We start from the raw sequence: 19,191 nt of genomic DNA, 5'->3' as shown, positions 1-19,191 counted from the left end.
CTGAGAAATACAGAAGGAATTCTGAAGACAGACGCAAACAAAGGTGAAAAACAGCAGCCTACAGAGGTGGAAAATGAGACATGGAGAATACACAAGGCTAACACTGCAATGCTGAGAGCTCACTTCAGGGCTGTGATCCAGGCAGGACTCAAGAGCAAACAGGTTTCAGCCATTCAGACATAGACACAGAGCTGAGGTTGTTCTAATACAGCATGAAGGAAGCAGAACAGGGAAAGAAACAATAAAAACAATAAAAGGGCACTGGAAACCCTATATATATTACACCAAGCCACCTGGGCTGAATAAGGAAAGAGAGGACCCTGAGGGGAGGTGACAGCTAACGAAGAAGCTTGTATCCCAGCCATGGCTACCTATCTAAACTCGGTCTCCCTCCTTTTGAATACAAGAAAACCCAGCACGCGGCTAGCCAGGCACATGATAGCTTCCACTCTCTTGTTTATGCGTGTACATGTGGCTAGGTCCACTACAATGGGGTGTGTGGAAGGGATGTCTGACACTCATGGACGGGGGCCTATGACACACATACAGCCTCCTCCACACTCGTTCACCATAGACCCAACTCAATGCTGGACGAGGCCACAGGGGACAGCAGGGAAACCAGATGCAAAACTACCCAGCAACTAAACATCTGCCTGATCAGAGAAGGGGCTGTTAACAACAGTGAATACAAAATGTCCCTCACAGGCTTCTGTACTTGAATACTTAGTGATTGGTGATGCCAGCTTGGGATGTTGTGGAACCTTCTTATCTGACACCTGGGAGATGGAGGGCCGTGGAGATGGATTATAGCTGGCCCATTTCCTACCTAAGGTGTTTGCAGCCAAGATGAGAGTAAAGGAAGATTCTCCTCCGGTCCCTTCTTCATCAGGACACTGCGCTAAGTAAAACCGACCCTTCTTGCCCTAAGTTGCTTCAATTGGGTTAATTGGTCATAGTGACAAGAAAAAAAAAAAAGGTGGTTAATCCTGTCACCTTGACGGGAGCTAGAATAATTTGGGGGAGGGGGGAACGAGAAAGCTCTGGGTGTGTCCGTGACAGTTTCAAGATAGAGCTAGTGGAAGTGGGAAGACCCATCTTAAAGGTGGGTGGCACCATTCTGGGTCACAAGACATGCTCAGCAATGCAACTACAGTGGCTCTTCCCCAGTCTTCCTTTCCTTGCTTCTCCTTTGCCTCCCCCTCCCCCGTCCTCAGGGAAACTCTGTAGAAGGTTTTCTCTGTTAACAACCACATCCTTCTCGCCCTCCTCATTCTTAGTACAGTATCAACCTGATTCATAGGAGGTACTCAGAGCTTGAAGGCGGAGGATAAATTTAGCTATTCAATGCCGGAGATGATGACATTAGTAACACGGGCTTGGGTGCGGCTCAGGATCGCCGATCACATCTCCTATGCTTCCCAGAAGTCTGGCTAGCGGAAGGGATACGGGACGCAGCTGCTAGCATCCATGGCCCCTTCTACAGATTGCTTTGGTACAAAACATTTCAAAGGTGCCTTCTGAGACAGATGTTTCTAAACAAGCTGACTACATTATTCTGGGGGACACATTATGCAAATGAGATCTACACAGGCTGACAACTCACAGAGGGACACAGTCTAGGGCCAGCAGGGGTCTGCAGGAGAGCTACAAGAGCTCAGCCACCCAGGGACAGCCGGTTTGATCTGTTTAGGGACACCTGGAGTTCTCCAGCGCCTGCTCCTCAAAGGACAGAACGTGCCGCACATTGTTTGTTTCTGCCAGGACTCACAGGGCTGCCTGCTCTCCCACCGGCTTGACACGGGCGGCAGATGTGAGCATGCTTCCACATGAGGACGCGCGATTACCCCCGCTTCTCCGGAGCTAACAATCACCAGCAGAAAGCCCTCGGGAAGGGAACAGTCCTGGCAAATGACCGCCTTTCATGCGGGCACTACTAGCCACTTAGCACACCCAGGAGCAGCTGCTGCATCAGGGCCTGGCGTTCCCCACAGGCCTTCTCTCTCTCAGCCCAAGTATCCAAAGAGCACTAGGGAAACATCAAGCAAGAGAGAGTTTCATAAGAAAATATCGAGACTTTATTTTCTCTTATAAAGAGCCCTGCTTGCCGGGCGGTGGTGGCGCATGCCTTTAATCCCAGCACTTGGGAGGCAGAGGCAGGCGCATCTCTGTGAGTTCGAGACCAGCCTGGTCTACAAGAGCTAGTTCCAGGACAGGCTTCAAAACCACAGAGAAACCCTGTCTCGAAAAACCAAAAAAAATAAAAATAAAAATAAAGAGCCCTGCTTGCCGGAGAAGTGGAAAGGAGGACATAATTCTCAGGAGTGAACATGATTTACCTGCTGCAGGTTTTAGACCGGAATGCCAAAGAGTGGCACCCAGGGGGAAGGTGTAATGCTTCTATCTTCACAGCCATAAAATGCTAAGGAAACAAAATAGAATGGATGTAATGCTAGGTGTTCCCACAGGAAAAAGCGAGAAAAGTTTTGAAATGATCAGCCGGGTAACGGGAAAACCAAGGCCCACTAGGTTGCACCCCGTCCTCCGTGCCTCTCGGGCTCTGTCTTAGGTGAGGGAGGGCTTCCAGTCTGGAATCCCCAAGGTTGGCAGCCAGCAGCTTTTGCTCTGGAGTCCAGGGCGTCAAGCAGGGGCGAAGTCCTGGGCAGCGCGGCTGTGGTGGGGCAGCGAGGTACAGCAGTGTCGCATGTGGAAGTTGACAACGTACTCTGCGTTAGTCCTCTGCACAGAAATAGCGAACGGCTCAAAAGGGTGAAAGGTGAAGGCCACGAGGCGCCGCACTGTGTGGTTGATGGGGCGGCCCAGCAAGCCTGCCTGGATCTCAAACTTCAGCAAGCCAGAGTCTCGGGCATAGAACCTAAACAGAAAAGAGACACAGTTTGCTATCGCTGCCATCTTGAAATCTGGACAGCAGGGGACAGAGACACTCAGTATCTCATCTGATAAACAAAAAGGCCTCTTGCAGCAGCTGCAGCTTAGTAGAACCACAAGCCACCTTATCTGATCAGCTCACCTTAGAAGCAGAGTGAGTGTAAAGTTAACTCCTGTCCTTAATTGGTGACCACTCCTCAAGACGACCCTGAATTAGACTCTAAACTACAACCTTCTGGCTTCCAGAAGCTCCTGTCAAAAGACTAAGCTGGCGTTACAAGTGAAATGCCAACAGCAAGTCTAAGCTTCACGTGTAACTTTAAATCTTTGAAGAGCCACATTAAAAAGAAAAAAAGTAAAACAAAAAGTGAACTTTATTTTGTAATATATTTAATTTAATCCAATATATCCAGAATACTACTTAGTCATTATAACCCACAATCACTCAAAACAACAACAACAAAAAAATCATGAGCTACCACATACTCTGTCACTACGACTTTGAAATCTGAAATGTACTCGACACCTGCGTATACCTCAGCTTGGCCTCGTCTCGCACTAAGTGCTCAACAGCTCAAGTGCTGGTGGCTAGAACAGTGCCGCTCTGAGCTCGTCTTTAAGATTTCCAGGTTTAAGAACAAATTCTTACATATACATGCCTGTAATCCCAGCACTCTGGAAGACAGAGCAGGAGGCATGGAATCAAAGGCCGGCCTTGGCTGTATAGCAAGTTTGAAGCTTACTTGGGCTAAATGAGAGTATCTCAGTAAAAAAATAAATTCTCTCTGAAGGCTGTCATTTTTCACATACAGAAATTAAATCACGTGCTAGGGACACAGCTCAGCAGCAGGACACCTGCCTACAAACAACATGGCTAGTGGTTTGGATTTGGATTTTCCACCTCACACAATTGACAAAAGATATTTCTGAATGGCTTGTGATTTGGGAAACTAGAGATGATGAACAGGCTGGAGGAGAGTTCTCAAGGGCAGATAAAGAAACAAGTCTAAAGGGACTCAGACTCTGCATTGTTACTATTATTTTATTATTATTATTATTATTATTATTATTATTATTATTATTATTTTGCAGAGCTGAGACTCAAATCCAGGGCCCTGCACATACTAGGGAAATGTGCCACGCCAAGCCCAAGGATATTTAGATATTTAGATATTGTATAGATACAATAATCCCATCCCCAAGAATTCATATCCTCAGAACTTAAATGATCAACAGTGGCATTATCAGAGTTGCTCTAACGTAAAAATGCACAGAAGAGATAGGCAGAAGGCTGGAGAGATGGCAGTGCGTCTACCTGAGGGGACAGTGTGTCAGTGTGCGGACCGTGTATCACAACAGAAGGTCATCCCTGAAGCTAAAGCAATGGGCAAGCCACGGCGCCTGTGGTGATTAAAGCTACAAATGAACACACACACAATGACAGAGACCAGAACAGAATTGACACTGAAGGCGTCTGACAACACGGCCTCTTCAGAAGCCTCTAGGGTCCTTCCAGTTCTCGTTTTAAGTAAAAGCATGACATAATTCCGAGAGAAGCCTCCTCAGTCATAGCAATGGCACTGCAGGTGTTACTTAGGCTCATCTTGGCAAATTGAAAAAGACGGGGAAAAGGCAAGGACAGAAATGTATCTATTTGACTGAATCAAATGTGGCCCATTGTGTGCTTTTATGCACAAAAAGCACATTAACCTACCCACATAGTTCCCAACACGTACGGGGTTCATAATTTAAAGTGAGCTGTTGGTGCTTCTAAATCTAACTACCAATTTGTAGGAAAGCAGGAGGAATGAAAAACACAGTGCCCACTACTCCTAGCATGCAATGAACAGAGCCCAGATGTGAGGAAGATGAACAAGTTGGTGATGAACAAAGATGTCACTGTGAGAAAAATAAAGAGAAAAGTAAACTCATAAGCCAGGCGGCGGTGGTGCACACCTTTAATCCCAGTACTCGGGAGGGAGAGAGACGGATCTACAAGAGCTAGTTCCAGGACAGGCTCCAAAGCTACAGAGAAACACGGTCTCGAAAAACCAAAAAGAAAAATAAAAAAAGAAAGAAAAGAAAAGAAAAGAAAAGAAAAGAAAAGAAAAGAAAAGAAAAGAAAAGAAAGAAAGTCTTCCTTTCCTTCCAGCCAAAGCACGAGAAGAGACTGTCAGTCACTGAGCCATGTCAAGGAAGAGGACAGAGAAGGCGCAGTGCCCTCCGCTTGAAGCAGTTTGGAGCTGTGGTCATAACAAAGTACCTGATCGGGTGATCTCCACAAGTCTTGGGTCGCTCCATGACTGACACCCACTTGTCATCGTAGCTGAAGAGAGACAAATCCAGGTAGGGGCTGCCACTGTAAGACTGGGCACTGATGGGGAGCTGTCCTAGCAGCCGACGCACAGCCTCCGTGTGGCCTCCATACTTGGCATTTATAATCGTGTCTTTGAACCTAGAACAAAGGACCAGTGAGGAAGGCTTTCTCATGCTCACACACACGCTACACACATGCAGTAGCTTTATAAAAGATGTAAAATCGCCACTTTCCCTGCAGCTCTCGTGAACTAGGGCTTTCACCAGCTGTTCTTCTATTCAATGCATCTCGGAAACCGTCCTGAACCTCATTTGCCAGAAAAGGAAAGGTTCCTTAGCAACCCTTTTAGACATAACCAAGAAGCCATCAAAACCAGTACATACAGCTACTGGAAAGACATTAACCACAACTCTCAGATGAGGGTCCCATAACCACATGGCTATGTCTCACCCTTTCCTGAGTGACCCTTGTTCTTAACCCTGTTCTTAGATCTGTTCAAAAGGTCTTCTAAAACAATTCTGCTACGCCCAGGCTCATCCTAAGATTCTTTTCTGTTGTCATGACATGGATCTGCTAGCACTCCAGTGAAGGTACCCAAAGGACAAGGGAACTCCTCAGGCTACTACAGATGGCACCATGGAGCTGTGTCTCTGTCCCTGTCACAGTGACAGAAACATGGTGGGAGCTGGCTCCTGGCTTTGATGACCCCAAAGCACCCAGGGCGACCTACACGATCTGTACATTGAATCAGTTCTTAGTCTTCAGCAACACCCACCATATCTCCATCCTCCCAGCTCCGCACTGCCTGAAACATGAAGAAGCCATCCCTCTGGTATCTGCAGCGCTTAGCCCTTGGCTGTGTCACTCTGCCCAACTAACATCTCTTAATTCTAAGTGACTTTAAAATTCTCAGTAACCATCCTAACGACATGGCCTCCCATCCCCTAATTCTCACCCTGTAACCACTGTAACCCGAGGTGGCCCATCCCATGTTCCGGCCATCCTCTGTCTCCCAGATTCAGTCTTCTCCACACCCCAGCTTCAACAATCCTTCAAGACCCGCTGACTCCGCCAGCATTTTCCTTCCACCTCACACACCAATTGTGTCCTCTCTTTGTTAGCCACCTTACACTCCACAATTAACCACGAAACAGCTCTACTGCACGCATGCTCTAAACCTTGAACTACGACTTAGACTGATGCTCCAGTCAAGTTCAGCTCTGCTGATTCTGTGCCTGTGCTGCTCAGTTTCCTGCAGCTGGAGAAAAGCAAACAATAATGATCGCTTCGACCTTATGGCCACAAACCCCACGCAGGCCTTCAATGTGGAGGGATACTCCTCTGTGCTTCCACAGTCTGGCCTGCCTCCCACTCTCTGCACGGCTACCTCATCTGCCTCTGGTGTGTTACTGATGAATGCAGGGAAGCAGAAGAGAACCTCTAAGGTCTCCACAGAGCATCCGTCCTTGCATGGCACTCAGCAGATCTCATCTCTCACATACGAGGCAGCATCTTTCTCTACAGGATCAGTCCCGTCAACACACAAACATGCCATTTTTACTTCTCAGTTTAAAATAAGGAAAACCATCTGGTTAGTGACAAAGGTCTGTGATCCCAGCTATTTGGGACACAGAGGCAGGACTGAAAGTTCAAGAACAAGATCTAGACCAGTCTGGGCAACTTGGTGAGACCCCTTAAAATAAAAAATGCAGAAAGATGGCTGGGATATAGCTCAGGGATACAGCACTTGTCAAACACACCAGAGGCCCCTGGGCTCAATCATCAGTGGGCAGCTGCAGAGAGGCAGAGGGAGCCAGAGGGAAGGGGGGAAGGGAAGGGAGCTAGAGAGGAAGGAAGAGGGTGGGAGGAGGGGGGGGGACTCAACACCATCTGCCCCTACACTGGTCAAACGCTGCACCATCTGAAGTTGTACGAGCCCTTGCGCACTCCGATCCAGCCACCAGCCACCTTCAAAGGCCTCAGAACTCCTCTGCCTTGGGTTCCTAATTGCCTCTGCTGAGTGTTATCTGTCTTCCTGGTTAACCACGGGTAGCTCCTGGCCTTCTCACATGCCATAGACGGCGCTACCAGAACAGCAGGAATGATACACTCAGGCCCTCCAGACGCCGACCCAGCTCCACCTATTCCTGAAACACTTCCTTCACTCTCTCAGCCCCTCAGGTCTGATCTGTGAGGCTTGATCCTGCAGCTTCCCTTTCAGCACCCTCAGCACTCTGGCTCTGCTGACGAAAAACCATCCCTATGTGGCTTATCTTCCAAAGGCTTCCTCAGAAAGACACAGAAAGGATGATTTTATTTTTGAGTCTCACAGATCTGGAAATATCTTTGAATATATGATTCTCTTCTTTTCTTTCTTTCCTTTTTTTTTTCTTTTTCAAGATGGTTTCTCAGTATAATAGTCCTAGCTGTCCTGGAACTTGCTTTGTAGACCAGACTGGCCTCGAACTCACAGAGCTCCGCCCACCTCTGCCTTTCAAGTGCTGGGATTAAAGGCATGCGCCACCACTGTTGGGCTGAATATGAATTCTAAATGAGAAATCCTTTCACCAGGCACAGTGACAAGCATCTGTAACCCCCATATTCAGGAACCCAAGTCAGAACTGTAAATTCAAGGCCAGCCTGGACTGTTGTTGTTGGTGGCAAAAGGGATGGAGACAGACCTGTGAGCACAGGAAAGCGCTCTATCCCTGCACTGCATCCGCAAGCCCGTGAGATCACCCCTGTCACAACTCTCTGAAGGCAAGATCTCCACACTTGCAGCTCTGAGCACTGCCACTGTCACCACTGTGCTAACACGAGACATGTACGTTATTCCTCAGAGTTTCGGTGATTTACCATCAGCTCCAATGTTTCAAAATGCCATGGCATGCCTCCATGTGGGCCTTTTCTCTCCAATTATACTAAGTACTTATTGTGGTAAAGTGGGAGATTTGGGGGGGGGGGGCATGACTTGTAACATTTGCCAATGTCAGTTGTTTCAGGACTGCCTCTTCCTCTGCTAGTCTGTTTGGTCTCTTAGGATAAAGGCATTTGCTTCTTAAACGATTCAGGACTCAACAGTCCAGTTTGTGTGTTTGCACGCTTTGTGCTAACCCATAAGCTACTCGTAGATTTTGTTTCCCAAAAGACTACTAGAGAACATTTACCACACAATGTCCACTAAGAGTAATGTATTTACAAGAAATAAAAATGGAAACTCAGTTCACATGCACATTATATATTCATTAAAGCAAACTATGATAGGGCGGCTAACAAAATCTACTCAAGCCGGGCGGTGATGGCGCACGCCTTTAATCCCAGCACTTGGGAGGCAGAGGCAGGCAGATCTCTGTGAGTTCGAGACCAGCCTGGTCTACAAGAGCTAGTTCCAGGACAGGCTCCAAAACCACAGAGAAACCCTGTCTCGAAAAAGCAAAAAAAAAAAAAAATCTACTCAACACATTTGTGGGCAAGTGTACGAGGGCATTTATAACTTTCCAGTCTTCAGTGGTATGAAACAAAGTCTTTAGGCTCACTGAATGAGCATGCAACTTCTCTCACGAGGAGCCTGCAGTGCTCCTCACTCCAGAGGAGTTCTGACACACTTTCCGAAGAGTGCCGTCCCACTCTTCCAGGACAGGTAGCTCTGGAGTGGACATGGCAGTGAACGGAAATCAAAATCACCTAGACGGTACTGGCCCATGGCCACATCTGTGGCAAACTGCTTTAATTACTGATGAATGAAGGAGGGCCCAGCCCGCTGTAGAAAGGTGGTACCAGACTACACCAAAAAGCTAGCCAGGAAGGAGCTGGGAACAAGACACTAAGCAGCGCTCCTCTGTGGTTCTATATCAGTTCCTGCCTCAAATCTCAGCTCAGATTTTCTTCAGCGATGGAGTGTCACCTAGAAGTGTGTAGAGAGTCGCGTGGAGTCACACCTGATGGCTATGTGTAGAGAGCTGCATGGAGTCGCACCTGATGGTGCTGGCTCCCGCCCTCCGCGATCCCGAAAGCGAGTGCTCTCTGTGATAATCAACTCCTAATATCAACTAGGCCTGACTTATGCTATTATCATGCAATGATGGTCAGCTGCTTGCATATGCGTGGACCTATGGGCAGTGCCCACCTGGCAATCTGGGGTTGGCGGCCCAGGCCTACTTAAGGGCTGGGAGAGGGGGAGAAAGAGATTTTACAATTGTTAACAAGGTCCTGAATAAACTGCTTAGCAAGAAGAGCTCCGGTGTTGCGTGTCTTCCTTGCTGGCCGAGGGAGGACCGCGACAGAAGTGTCAGCTGAAATGAACCCATTCTTCCCCAGGGTGTTTTTGGTCACGGTGTTTATCAAAGCAACAGGAAGAAACAAGGACACCTACCTTCTGTATGATAATAAGATAATTAACTTAAAAGCTAATTTTGAAAGACGATTCCTAGGTTCAGTTGACAGCACTACCACCAAAAAAGGAGAGGAGCGGTGCCCACCCTGTAATCCCAGCACTAGGTAGTCCGAGGAGGGTGAATCACCTTGGGTCCAAGACTAGCCTAGGCTTTCCAGCAAGACTGAGAAGGAAGCTGTGCTCCTAAGGCAGAAGGGAAGCGCACTGGCGAGAGAGCACAGGCAATGAGGTGTCAGCATCTCTCCATCTAACCCACCACTGTCCCTGTACACACAGAGCCACTGCATTAAGTCACCTTTTTGCTCATCTTTCCCAGAAGCAGTAATGTTCACTCTGATTCATCTACTCCATGTGATCTGGCCTATTTGGGGATCAAAAACAGATATTCTCCATGCCTCGTTAAGGCTAGGGCAATTTAGGTATGAAAGACGAGGAGGCCTTACCTGACCACATCAGACTTAGAATGGGTTCTTGGCCCAAAGGAACTATTCCTTTCCTGCTAATGTACTAGGGCAGTTCTTAGATAAGATGGACTTCTGGTTTGTCTTCTGTTCTTACGGTCCAGCCCTCTATCCCTGCACTTTACTTTTAGAGGGGTTTACCATAGAACAGATACAAATGGATGTGTTCAATATGCAGTTCCAAAATGATCTCCATCACTCATTCCACAAATATTTAAGGGCTTGGCAGTGCACCACTGAGAATATAGCAAGCAATAAACAGAAGAAGTTTCTATCTTTCAGCAGCTCACATACAGCCCAAGAAGGACCCAGAAGATGCATAAATAATTACACAGGTCCTCAGAGATAGGAAAACTTGAGCACGACACAGGAGTTGCTTCCAAAAGGCAGACCTCCCAAGGCCAGGTGGACAAACAGAATACACAGTTCCTGGAACAAATGGCTACCAGCCTCATACCAACCACTGAGAGTTAACCTTGGGAAGTATGGCAGAACAGCTTACCGGCGCTGGATCTGTCGTGCAAAATTGTTGCTAGAGGCGGAACAAGGAAACTGGACCTCACTGTGCAGGGTGGCATTGCGGAAGAGGTCACAGAAGTTCTCAAAGAGCTCCAGCAGCTCATCAGATGTATTCTCAAACACTGCGATCACCTCTGTTGTCACCATGTTGTACACCACGAAGAAGGAGGCCTGCAGAAGAAAAGAGACAGCCATGGGACACCCGTGCCTAGGAAACTGCCTGCTGGACTTAAAGTCCACACCCCACAACAATCCATTCAGGGACCCCAGCCTTGGCACTAGAGAGGGAAGGAACATGGCTCCAGAGCTTCTAGAAACGGAGGCAGTGGCATTGGCTCCATCGGTTGAGAGCCCTGATGCCACTAGATTTCCCACGGCCACCATGCTGCTTGGATTACTAAGCTAGCCAGCATGTATATATAAAAAGGCTTTCAATCTGTCACTTCAAACTGTGCAAATTCAATATTTTTCTTTCCAAGTGTTTATTCCCCTACTTGTTCCCCAATCCACCCTAAGATTTAAAAAAAAAAAAAAAAGTTTTAAAATGCCAGATTTAATTTTCTTTCCTGCTGAGAAAGTGATTTGCAGCCCAGGGCTGCCTGTTGGTAAATGATTTCCTCTTCTATGTGTACAGTTGAAAGTTCAATTTAGGGGCATTTATTTTTCCCTCTTAATATTTCTAGCACACAGAGAGACACCTTAAGCACATTGTGTGCTCAAACTGCCCAGGCAAGTTGTGTCCACGCAGGATACTGCAGAGGAACAAATGAAAAATCAGACCGGCATTTTCCATTTCTTTCTCCATAAACGTTCTTTCAGCCAAGAGCTTTTGTGAGATACATCTGAGATTTCTGGCAATTAAGATTGGAGGGGGAGCCTGAAAAGCATTCAAATGCCATAGGTGGCAGGCTTTTTCTGAATGGGGCCATGGGTGGCTGGGGCTCTTCCTCGACACTCCAGTGCTCCCTCCGCCTTGCTTAGCAGGAAGCTCCAGGTACCTTGAGTTTGTGTTGCAGTGAATGCAGCAGTGGGCAGTAAAGCTGCAAGCTGCCTGCAGGATTCAAAGACGTCTTCAGGACACAAGGATTAGCGCTTCACCCTCCTCTGATTGAGTCTAAATCTTCATTACCCATCTTGGAGCCACTGGGCCCACCTGTCTCACTAGTAATTAGTCCTGCCCAGAGCTCCTTTTACATGACTTTGCAGTCACCTGGAAATTAAATTTGGCTGCAAATTAAAGAGGCTGGAGGGCAACCTGAGAATAATATCCATAATATTACCAAGGCTTTGTCTATGGATGCAGTTTTTACTCATTAACCTTATGGGAACTTATCAAATTAAACGGGAGGAGGAGAGGAGAGGAGAACTGGGCACAGAGACTGGGTTTCGAGTTTCAAACTCCACGAGCAGAGGGCAGAGCCCCAGCAGCGTGTCTAGCTGTAACTGACTGGAACTACCAGAAAAAAATAGGTCACCTTTTAGCAAAGGGAAGAAAAGGATAATCTCCGCGCAGTGATAACAGACAACTTATTCCTTCCAAAATAGAAAGGTAATTATAGCTGAAACCTAAATAAAAGACTGACTCATGTCCCATCTATAGACTAGGACACCGCTTTGATCATATCAGGGTTTTAACAGGATCTTTCATAATTATGTGACTATAAAATTACACAAACACTTGTCAGCCTTCCCTCTACAGCAGACTGGGAAACTCAGGACAGGAGGAGAAAGAAGTCAAGGACTCTTCCACCCATCTTCCATGACGCGAAAGATGAACTAGATGCTCACCACAGTGGCTCAGTGACACTGTTCATCATTAATAAGGAAGGAAAAGAAAAGCTGACCCAATCGCCACCCCCTCCCCTTTTCAGAATGCGCAAGCTCTGATGGGGAGGTGGGGGGGGATTGGAAGATATTTTACTACAGGCTGAGCGAGGCTTGGAAACGATGTCCTGTAGAGTATCTCTTCCTTCTTCTCTCAAACATATGTCTGTGCCACCCCTGGGCAAAGGCCTAAGGCTGATGCTGGGAGCCTTCTTCAGTCCCTGTCCATCCTACCCATTAAGGTGGTGCCTATCTGTGGGACCCGGAACTTGCCGACTAGCCACTTTGCTCTGTCCCCACCTTCTGAGCACTGGGATTACAAGCAGACCACCACACCCACCTGGCACTTAGGTTGGTTCTGGGAATCCAAACTCCCCTCATGTTTATAAGCCAGATGCTTTATCCACTGAGCCAACCCCCACCAATGTATAGTACCTCTTGAAGGTAGAGCTGGCTGACGTCTTAGTTTGTTATCTGCTTTACTGTTCTCTATTTCTAAAATAGAGAATTCCAAACTGGAGAACCAACTTTCGGTAAGGGAGCCAAAGGTACAGAAAGGTAGGCCTCTTACTCAGAGAACTGGAGAGCTTTTGAGAGACAAGTGTTCAGGGTTCCCTGGATTTCCAGAGGGTACTTTAACTGTCTCAGTACTACCTGTGTGATTCCCTCCCAGCACTTCTCTGCCTTTGGTTTTGGGAATCAAGGTTATATGGTACTAACTGGTCTGGAACTCACTGCCCTTGAACCCAAGATCTCTTTGCCTCCAGCATCCCACGGCTGGGATTATCAGCATTGTGAGTGCTCCATCAACCTGGCTGCAATGTCAGAGTTTAGAATTTTTTTTTTCAGTGCTAGGGACCCAAAGCCTCGTATGCTAGACAAGCTCTCTACCTCTGAGCCCCAAAGGACATGGAGTGCTCATTCTCACTGCCAGAACGTGTTTGGTTCAATAAGCAGCCTTATAAAAGTCCAGGCAGGATTATACATATGTGGTCCAAACCCCAACCTTACAGCATCCGGGCTCCTGTCTGACAGGTACTGAAAATGCCCCGTGGAACAACTGAGCTAAGAAGCACAAAGCTGGCTGTCTATGTGGTAGTGGCTTGACTTTTACCCTATATCTGTTAGTATGTGAGGGCAGACGAAAAGGAAACTGACTTTAAGTCTGAAACCAAGTACAGCAAGAACAGATGCTACGTGAAGGTGTGTACTCCTGAGGGGCTTGGCCCGTACCTGAGACGGGTCTGTGACCCGCAGGGTCACTACGTCCTCACTGGTGTATTTGATGAACAGATGGTTTTCATCCAGCAGCTGCATCTTCCACATGCGCAGCTGCCGCAGCTGGTCAAAGTACTGAAAGAAACGCCTCTTGGCCATGGGGCTCCCATCCTGCTCTGCTCTGCGCCACAGGTACACCAGCAGGCGGTGCTTCAGGGAATTGATGAAAGGGTCCCTAAAGGGACTGGCCATGCCTGTCTGACTGTCCCGCTGCACCTCCGGGAAAACGGCTGACACGGTGAGCAGGTCATCCTCATAGCAGAAGCGGCCGATGGTCCGAACATCGATAAATGTGCCTTCAGGCGTCACCTGGAAGACGTGAATGGTCTGCTGCTGCACAGACAGGATGGCCAGGATGTTTTTGTACAAGTACAGCCCCTGGTTGTGTGACAAGACCACTTTGTCACACTTGAAGGTGCGTGTGTCACACAAACGGCCCGTGTGAAGGTCAATGATGTGGAGGGAATAGTCCTCCAGAGGGGACCGTGGATTGGGGGTCACGGACTCACTGTTCCGATAGACCTCATAGAAAGGGGGGTGCGGTTCATCTGGGAGATAGGCAGCGGAACCCACGATGACACACCGGCAGTCATCAGTGAAGAGGCTGCACTCCCGGTTCAAGTGCTCACCGTTGGCTGCGACATTGGTAATGTGCAACAGGACGAAGAAACGTTCAAAAAGCCGGCCTCGGATGCTGACTGACCGCTGGTCATTGCCATTGGACAAGATCTCCCCTTCATAGCCTTGCAAGAGGTCCTCGGCTGCCTGGCAGCCCTGGTACTCATAAATCTCAAGAGATGTCTGGTCAGAAGAAAAAGCAATAAAGTAGCGCCCATCAGGTGAGAATTTACGCAAGAAACAAGGAGGCTTCTCAACATTGACGACGGTGAAGTTAGGGAAGACATTCTGGTGGAACACCCGGACCTGATGCCAGTGGGCTCCCGCCCTGCCTGAGCTGATGCGCCGGCGTTCTAAGCGGTGAATGACATTCTGATTTTGGATTCTTCGGGGTTTGATGGTGGAAACATGATGATCCATTATAACATCTCTGCATAGGGAAAAAAAAAAAACAGAAATCAAGAAAACAGAACAAAATGTACTAATACAAGTACATGCAAAGTGAACAGATCACTTTTACTCTGACTGAACCCAGGATCTCCCAGGACAACAATGACCAGCATTTCTCCTTCCAAGATTAGAGTTACACAGTGATCCTGACATATCTAAATCCAAATGTCTAAAAGGAGGATACAATACAGAAACAATACCTTCCAAGTATAAGCTAACAGGAATTTTCAAAGAATAAGCCAACAAGTACATCAAACGTGAACAGCACAAAAATCACACACCCAGGGTACGGTGACACACAAGTGAACACCACCACCACCACTCAGGAGGCCGAGGCAGGAATATCACTTCAAATTCAAAATCAGACCAGAATACAGACTGAAATCTTATCTTTGTTTATTTTTAAACAGAATCTCATGTATCCTAGGTAGGCCTCGAACTTGGCATAAAGCCATGGATGACTGTCAACTTCTGGTCCTTCTGCCCCAATCTTCCAGTGTTGGGATTACAGGCTTGCGCGCCAACACCTCGTTTACAGGGTGCTGGGTCTCAAAGCTAAAGCCTTGCACGTGCTAGGCAAGCACTCTATCAACCTTGCTACTTTCCCCAGCCCCAAGAGCCTGTCTTTTTAAAATAGAGTAGCATTGAATGTACATATATACACCTTCTGGGCTGTAAAGTGATAGATTAAAGCAATCTCTATCAAAATCCCAATGGGATTTTTGTGAAAACACAAAATTTCACCCTGAAAGTAATATGAAATCTCAAAGAATGCCAAATAACTAAGATGATATGGAAAAATAACACAATTGGAATGCTCATATTTCCTCATTCCAGAACCTATTACGAAGCCATAGTAATAATAAAGCATAACCATTGCATACACAGGCCAGTTGAAAAGAACAGAGTCTCAAAATAAACCACGATTAATCTTATCAACATGCTCTAGGTTCTCAACCTGTGGGTTACAACCCATTTGGTGGCTGAAGGACCCTTTCACAGGGTCACCTAAAACCATCAGAAAGCAGATATTTACACTACGATTCATAAGTAGCAAAATTACAGTTAAGAAGTAGCAACAAAGATAATTTTAAGGCTGGGAGTCACCACAACATGAGGACCTGTATTAGAGGGTCCCAGCATTAGAGAGGCTGAGAAGCACTGCTTCAGGAGGTCAGTGAAGCACACCTCTCAGTGTCTGTGCATCCATTCCAGAGTCTAGTAGTCTACGAGGGTGCGGTGCACCACACCCATATGCACTCTATGCGCCACCACACAGACTCACAGACGGACAGAGACAGGGGTCATCCTTGAAACAGGAATGCCTCCTTTATTGTGTCCAGGGGCAGCTTATATAGGGATCCTTAACTGATAGCCACACCCCAGCCAAATGCTCCAGAACCCACTCCCCTGCTATCAGGAATGCCTGAGGGTCTCATGCTCAGAGCAGCTGCAAGCTTTACAAGTTGTTTACCAGAAATTCAGGATCTGGGGGGTTCACAGCTCCCAACATGAGAGCTCTGGACTAACCAATGGATTAATATCTCATGGATTCACAATGGCAGCATTACTGGGAGGTGATGATGGGTAGAAGACCTAATTGGGAGAGGCACGGACACTTGACTTTGGAAGCTAATCTCATTCTGTCCTTTCCTGCACACCTTTCCTCTGCTTCCTGTCTTCCAGACCCTCCCCATGATGCTGGACTAAGCCCTCTGAAACTCAGACACAGCACAGCTCCCCTGCTTAAAGCTGCTTCCCCAGGTACCAAGCTGAAGCCAAATAAGCTCACACACAGACAAAACTGCTTGGTGCTCAGGAAGGCCAAGGCCATGCAACAGGAAAGGGGAGTTTCTCCAGTGCACAGCTTCTAGAAGACTGGGTATCATACGCAAAGGAATTTTGAAAATAAAATTATACCCTTATCTTCCAGCATTTACAAAAAAAAAATTAACTCAAAATGAATTAAAAACTAAGTGGAAGACCTCTAGATACAAAACTTCCAAAGGAAACCACAGGAGGAAACTTGATGAAAATGGATCTAGCAATGACTTTTTATGATGTGAAACCAAATCCATGGGCAACACAACTAGAAATGGTTAAATGTGAATACATAAAAACATCTAGGTGCTAAGAGTTGCAGTTAGAAAGCACAAAAGGATGCCAGGCTTGGTGGCACGCGCCTTTAAGCATTGGGGAGGCAGATCTCTGTGAGTTCAAGGTCAGCCTGGTTTACAGAATGAGTTCCAGGACAGCCAGGGCTACACAAAGAAATGAGTCTCAAATAAATAAATAAACAAAAGTGAAAGGGCAACCTATAGAATGAACAGAAATATTTGCTGGCCAAATACATAATAAGGAGTTAATACTTAGCATATTTAAAGAATTCCTAGAACTCAATGAATAGGTACAATTTTTTTGTTTGTTTTGTTTTTCAAGGCAGGGTTTCTCTGTGTCCTAGAACTAGCTCTTGTAGACCAGGCTGGCCTTGAACTCACAGAGATCCGCCTGCCTCTACCTCCCTAGTACTGGGATTAAAGGTGTGCCACCACCGCCCGGCAAAACCCAATTCTTAAAAAAAATAATTAATTAATTAAACCAGATAAAATACTTGGAAGACATCTCCCCAAAGACACACAAATGGCCAACAAAGAAAGAATGCACACCAATAATCAGAAAGGAATACAAAGATTGGGGGGGGGGGTGAGAGCGCATTTGGCAAAGGCTTTGTTAACAAGTAGCCCAGAAACCCTACAACCCATAGTACAGGTATTGTTTTGCAATCCTTTTGTTTCAAGCTTATCCAAGTCCAAGCTTCATCCACCCGATAAGGATCTAAAAGGCAAGGCGTGCTGAGCTAGACCTGAGGGAGTCAAGACTCTAAACTACTACCCTGGTTGGTTTTGGAAAGAACTTCCCCTGGAACACAACCACACTCACTAATTTACATATTGCCTATGGCCACTTCAGCCCTAGGAAAGAAACACTGAGCATCTGTAACAAGTTGCCTTTCGTAGAAACCAAATTCTTCACCTTTGAGAACAACCTGGGGTATCAGCTTCATCATCTTGTCTTCGAAGGCCTTCTTTCATGTCGTGAGACTGATATACCAACACACTAGCCAGGCCTCTTCTTTCCCGCAACTCTGTTTTACTTATGTGCATACTTACGGTGACTTTTCTGGGTCAGCTACACCCCGCCTGTGTGTGTCCACATAGCAAGCTCCCTTCTTAAACCCTGGGCCTACCTCAAGCCATATTCTCAGCCAACGCGGGAAAACACAGGGGTATCTCTTCCTTTTCCGAAATGCATTCTCCCCGGTCCTTGCCTTAACTTCTCCTGTTCCATCTTTAGCGTCGATATTTGGAAAGTCTTTCATGACCATCCTCCCTAAATGAGGGCTCATCTTTTTCTTGCTCTTTCTATCGTATTCTGTCGCAACTTTTATTTACATGTTCGCTTGCATGATTGTGTTTCATGTTTGAGTCTCCTCGCTGAACCTTGCTCAACAGTACTCTTATGTATTGGAAGAAACCAGGTCTATTTCGGTCGTAACGGTTTATTCTTTATCTAGCCCTAGGGGCAGCACATGATAGACGCTTTTTGAAATAAAAGAAAGCCTGGCTAAATCGGGTTACTAAATGTGTGAAAGCAAGTAGTTGGTTTTTTTGTTTTGTTTTGTTTTTTCCTCGTTAGAGCAAGTGCACACGTCCCCTCACTTGGCAGCTGCTTTCAAAACAAGAAAAGGATGCCAAGAGGCAGACATGCCCAAGGGGCGCCCCCGGAAAGAAAAGCCCAGGGCGGAGCCTCCCCGGGCAAAGCCTGGCGCCGGGGCTCTTGGGGCCCGGGTATCATGCGGGGAGGAGCCCGCCGCGGAGCTCCCACCGGCCGAAAAGGACAAGTCCTCACCTGTCGGGTCCTGGCTCATGGGGCCGGGGCAAGGGTCGCCCTAGCCTGCTCGGTGCACACCTCCCCCGGCCCCGCCCACGCCATGCCTCCGGACCCCGGCGTCTGCAGCCACAAACCCCCTGCTTCCGCCCGCTACCGGAAGAGCTGCGCAGCGAGAAGGGAAGTACGGAAGAGCGAGCTGCCACCCAGCTGAGGAACGACACAGCACGCCCTGGCGGCTGGAGGAGGGATCGAGGCTGTCGAGGCTTGGATGGAAAAACCCTGAGCCTTGGGGATGATCTAAGGCAAATTCATAATAACGTGAATAGGAATTAAGTTTTCACCTGTTTCTCCCGTAATGGTGGGAAAGGGGATTATATATGCACGGGGTCATTCTCCGCGCTCACTGCAATTGGTGGGCACGGAGCATACAGTAAAAGCTTCTGTGCTAAATGAATCCTGTAGAATTTACTGGCCTTGCACTGACACATGACTTCATTCAATTTCTTACAAGCCAGTTTTTACTTACGAGCCAGTGGTTTCTCCTAGGCTGTCTA

The 19,191-nt window shown here is 47.3% G+C and overlaps 1 protein-coding gene across 2 annotated transcripts; it reads right to left on the bottom strand.

Moving 5' to 3' along the window:
* Positions 1-2,074: 2,074 nt before the first annotated feature.
* On the bottom strand, positions 2,075-18,772 carry Det1 (DET1 partner of COP1 E3 ubiquitin ligase). 2 transcript variants are annotated; one of them, XM_057756326.1, is made up of 5 exons: positions 18,656-18,772; positions 13,634-14,726; positions 10,560-10,747; positions 5,150-5,341; positions 2,075-2,872 (listed from the first exon to the last, which is right to left on the bottom strand). In XM_057756326.1, exons 2-5 carry the CDS (start codon positions 14,714-14,716, stop codon positions 2,638-2,640), a joined length of 1,698 nt encoding a protein of 565 aa, XP_057612309.1. In that variant the 5' UTR covers positions 14,717-14,726; positions 18,656-18,772; the 3' UTR covers positions 2,075-2,637. The 2 variants fall into 2 exon arrangements, with proteins under 2 accessions (XP_057612309.1, XP_057612308.1); XM_057756325.1 differs by lacking the exon at positions 18,656-18,772 and adding an exon at positions 17,780-17,862.
* Between the last annotated feature and the right edge of the window lie 419 nt (positions 18,773-19,191).

This window comes from Chionomys nivalis, chromosome 23, assembly GCF_950005125.1.
Source record: "Chionomys nivalis chromosome 23, mChiNiv1.1, whole genome shotgun sequence".
Taxonomy (NCBI): Eukaryota; Metazoa; Chordata; class Mammalia; order Rodentia; family Cricetidae; genus Chionomys; species Chionomys nivalis.
The sequence above is the reverse complement of the archived record's forward strand: the minus strand, read 5'-3'. Positions and strand labels throughout refer to the sequence as shown.

Excerpts from the sequence above, each read along its gene's own strand:
- Det1 (XM_057756325.1), bottom strand. The coding sequence starts at position 17,838 with ATGAAAGAAGGCCTTCGAAGACAAGATGATGAAGCTGATACCCCAGGT. Across the intron at positions 14,727-17,779 it reads ACCCCAGGTTGTTCTCAAAG|AGATGTTATAATGGATCATC; the intron begins GTGAAGAATTTG and ends TTCCCTATGCAG. Across the intron at positions 5,342-10,559 it reads GCACGACAGATCCAGCGCCG|GTTCAAAGACACGATTATAA; the intron begins GTAAGCTGTTCT and ends CCTTTGTTCTAG.